The 2,384-nt window shown below is 47.0% G+C and overlaps 1 protein-coding gene across 1 annotated transcript; it reads right to left on the bottom strand.

Moving 5' to 3' along the window:
- Nucleotides 1-1,264: 1,264 nt before the first annotated feature.
- LOC143604008 (uncharacterized) lies at nt 1,265-1,727 on the bottom strand (the record flags this gene model as incomplete). The annotated part of the gene is made up of 1 exon (XM_077080618.1): nt 1,265-1,727. A coding segment is annotated over exon 1 (463 nt), but the record flags the coding sequence as incomplete, so codon positions are not given.
- Nucleotides 1,728-2,384: the final 657 nt, after the last annotated feature.

Raw genomic sequence — 2,384 nt, forward strand, 5'->3', positions numbered from 1 at the left:
CGAAATTCTCGGCTTTCAGAGCTTCTAACTGGGCATCCCCTGATCTTTTCGGGTAGACCAGAGTGAATCGTTAGTTGTAAAGCCCTAACCCTCCTGGGCTTCAAAGTTTCTTTTCCACTCAAGGAGTCAGCCACCACGTTGGCTTTACCCGGATGATACTTAATAGCACATTCATAATCGTTAAGCAACTCGACCCATCGTCTCTGCCTCATGTTCAGTTCTTTCTGCTCGAATATGTGTTGGAGGCTCTTATGGTCAGTGTAGATCGTACACTGGGTTCCATAGAGGCAATGCCTCCAGATTTTTAGTGCAAAGATGACGGCTCCAAGTTCTAAGTCATGGATCGTGTAGTTCTTTTCAGCGATCTTCAGTTGTCGAGACGCATATGCGATGACCTTTTCCCGTTGCATAAGCACACATCCAATTCCTTGTAGTGAAGTATCGCAGTAAATAACAAAGTCTTCTACTCCTTCGGGCAGTGATAGGATTGGCGCACTACACAGCTTGTCTTTCAGAGTTTGAAATGCTGTGTCATGTGCCTCGGTCCACTTATACACAATGCCCTTGCGGGTTAAGGATGTGAGTGGTTGAACAATCTTGGAAAATCCTCCAATAAATCTGCGATAATAACCAGCTAATCCCAGAAATTGACGGATCTCTGTGGGAGTTTTCGGGTTTGGCCAATCCTTGATTGCTTCAATCTTGGACTGGTCCACTTGGATTCCCTCCCCACTTACCACGTGGCCCAAAAATTTTACTTCACGCATCCAGAACTCGCACTTCGATAATTTGGCATACAGTTGTTCCTTCATGAGTAGCTCCATCATTAATCGCAAGTGCTCTTCATGTTCCTCCCTTGTCTTCGAATATATCAAGATGTCGTCTATGAACACAATGACGAATTTATCCAAATAAGGCTTACAAACACGATTCATGAGGTCCATGAATACGGCTGGGGCGTTTGTTAACCCAAATGGCATAACGGCGAACTCATAGTGTCCATAACGAGTGTGAAACGCTGTTTTCGCAATGTCTTCTTCCCGAACTCGGAGTTGGTGATAACCCGACCTAAGGTCGACCTTCGAGTAGTAACTGGATCCTTGCAGCTGATCGAACAGATCATCAATACGTGACAAGGGATACCGGTTCTTGGTCGTCACCTTATTAAGTTCCCGATAGTCGATACACATGCGTAGAGTTCCATCCTTCTTCTTCAAGAATAGGACTGGGGCTCCCCACGGGGATGAACTGGGGCGTATGAAACCCTTATCTAGCAGTTCTTGCAACTGCTTAGACAGTTCCTCTAACTCCTTTGGAGCAAGGCGATACGGTGCACGAGCTACAGGAACAGCTCCTTGTGTCAGGTCGATTTGGAACTCCACTTGTCTGTGAGGCGGAAGGCCAGGTAGGTCTTCGGGGAAAACCTCAGGAAAGTCTCTAACAATAGGGATCTGGTCGATTGAGACCTCCTCCTCCACAGCCTCGTCAGTACCTTTGTCGGTGATTAGGGCTAAGATCGCAGTATGGCCTTTACGCAGTAACTTCTGTGCCTTCATAAGGGAAATGATCCCAACTGTCGCACTCTCTTTCTCACCATGAACAATGAGGGTTTCTCCCCCAGGGAGAGGTACGCGGACGATCTTCTCGTGACAGACAACCTCGGCTCGGTGCTCGGACAACCAATCCATCCCAATAACTAAGTCGAAGCTACCAAGTTCAATCGGCATAAGATCTATGGGAAACAAATGACTAGACAATTCTACGGTACAACCCTTCAAAATATGGGACACTTGGATGGTTTTACCATCTGCTAACTCGATAGTGTGCTTAGACTCTAGGGCAGATGGGGTGCTATTAACCATTTCACAAAATTTAGTTGACACGAAACTTCGATCGGCCCCGGTATCAAATAAAGTTAGCGCATAACAACCATTCATTTTATATTTACCGGTAATAGTTACGGAGTCGTTAGAAGTCTCACCTGAACCACCACCAATAACGAAGGCTCTTCCCCTGCCTTCACCTCCGTTGTTACCATTCCCATTGTTACCATTCTTCCCGTTGCCATTTGCCCCTCCGTTACCAGCATTCTTCAGTTTGGGGCAGTTTCTCTTAAAGTGACCCTCCTGTCCACACTCAAAACACCATTTCGGGGCCTCTTGAGGTGGGGCTTGTTTCTGGGGGTTGTCTGCTCGGCAAAACTTGGTTTCGTGGCCATGTCTGCCACACTTGTTGCAACGGTACTTATCACATTTCCCCACACGATGGAAGTTACACTAGTTACACTTTGGGAGTTTCCCCTGATATCCTCCCTGTTGTTGGTTCTGGCTCGGGTAGTTGTTCCTGCGAGGAGACTCAAACCGTCTCTGTTGATTGTGGCCTGA

The sequence above is a fragment of the Bidens hawaiensis genome, unplaced genomic scaffold (genome assembly GCF_021521415.1).
Source record: "Bidens hawaiensis isolate Kalapana, Puna unplaced genomic scaffold, B.hawaiensis_p1.1 tig00063673_1, whole genome shotgun sequence".
In the NCBI taxonomy this organism is placed as follows: Eukaryota; Viridiplantae; Streptophyta; class Magnoliopsida; order Asterales; family Asteraceae; genus Bidens; species Bidens hawaiensis.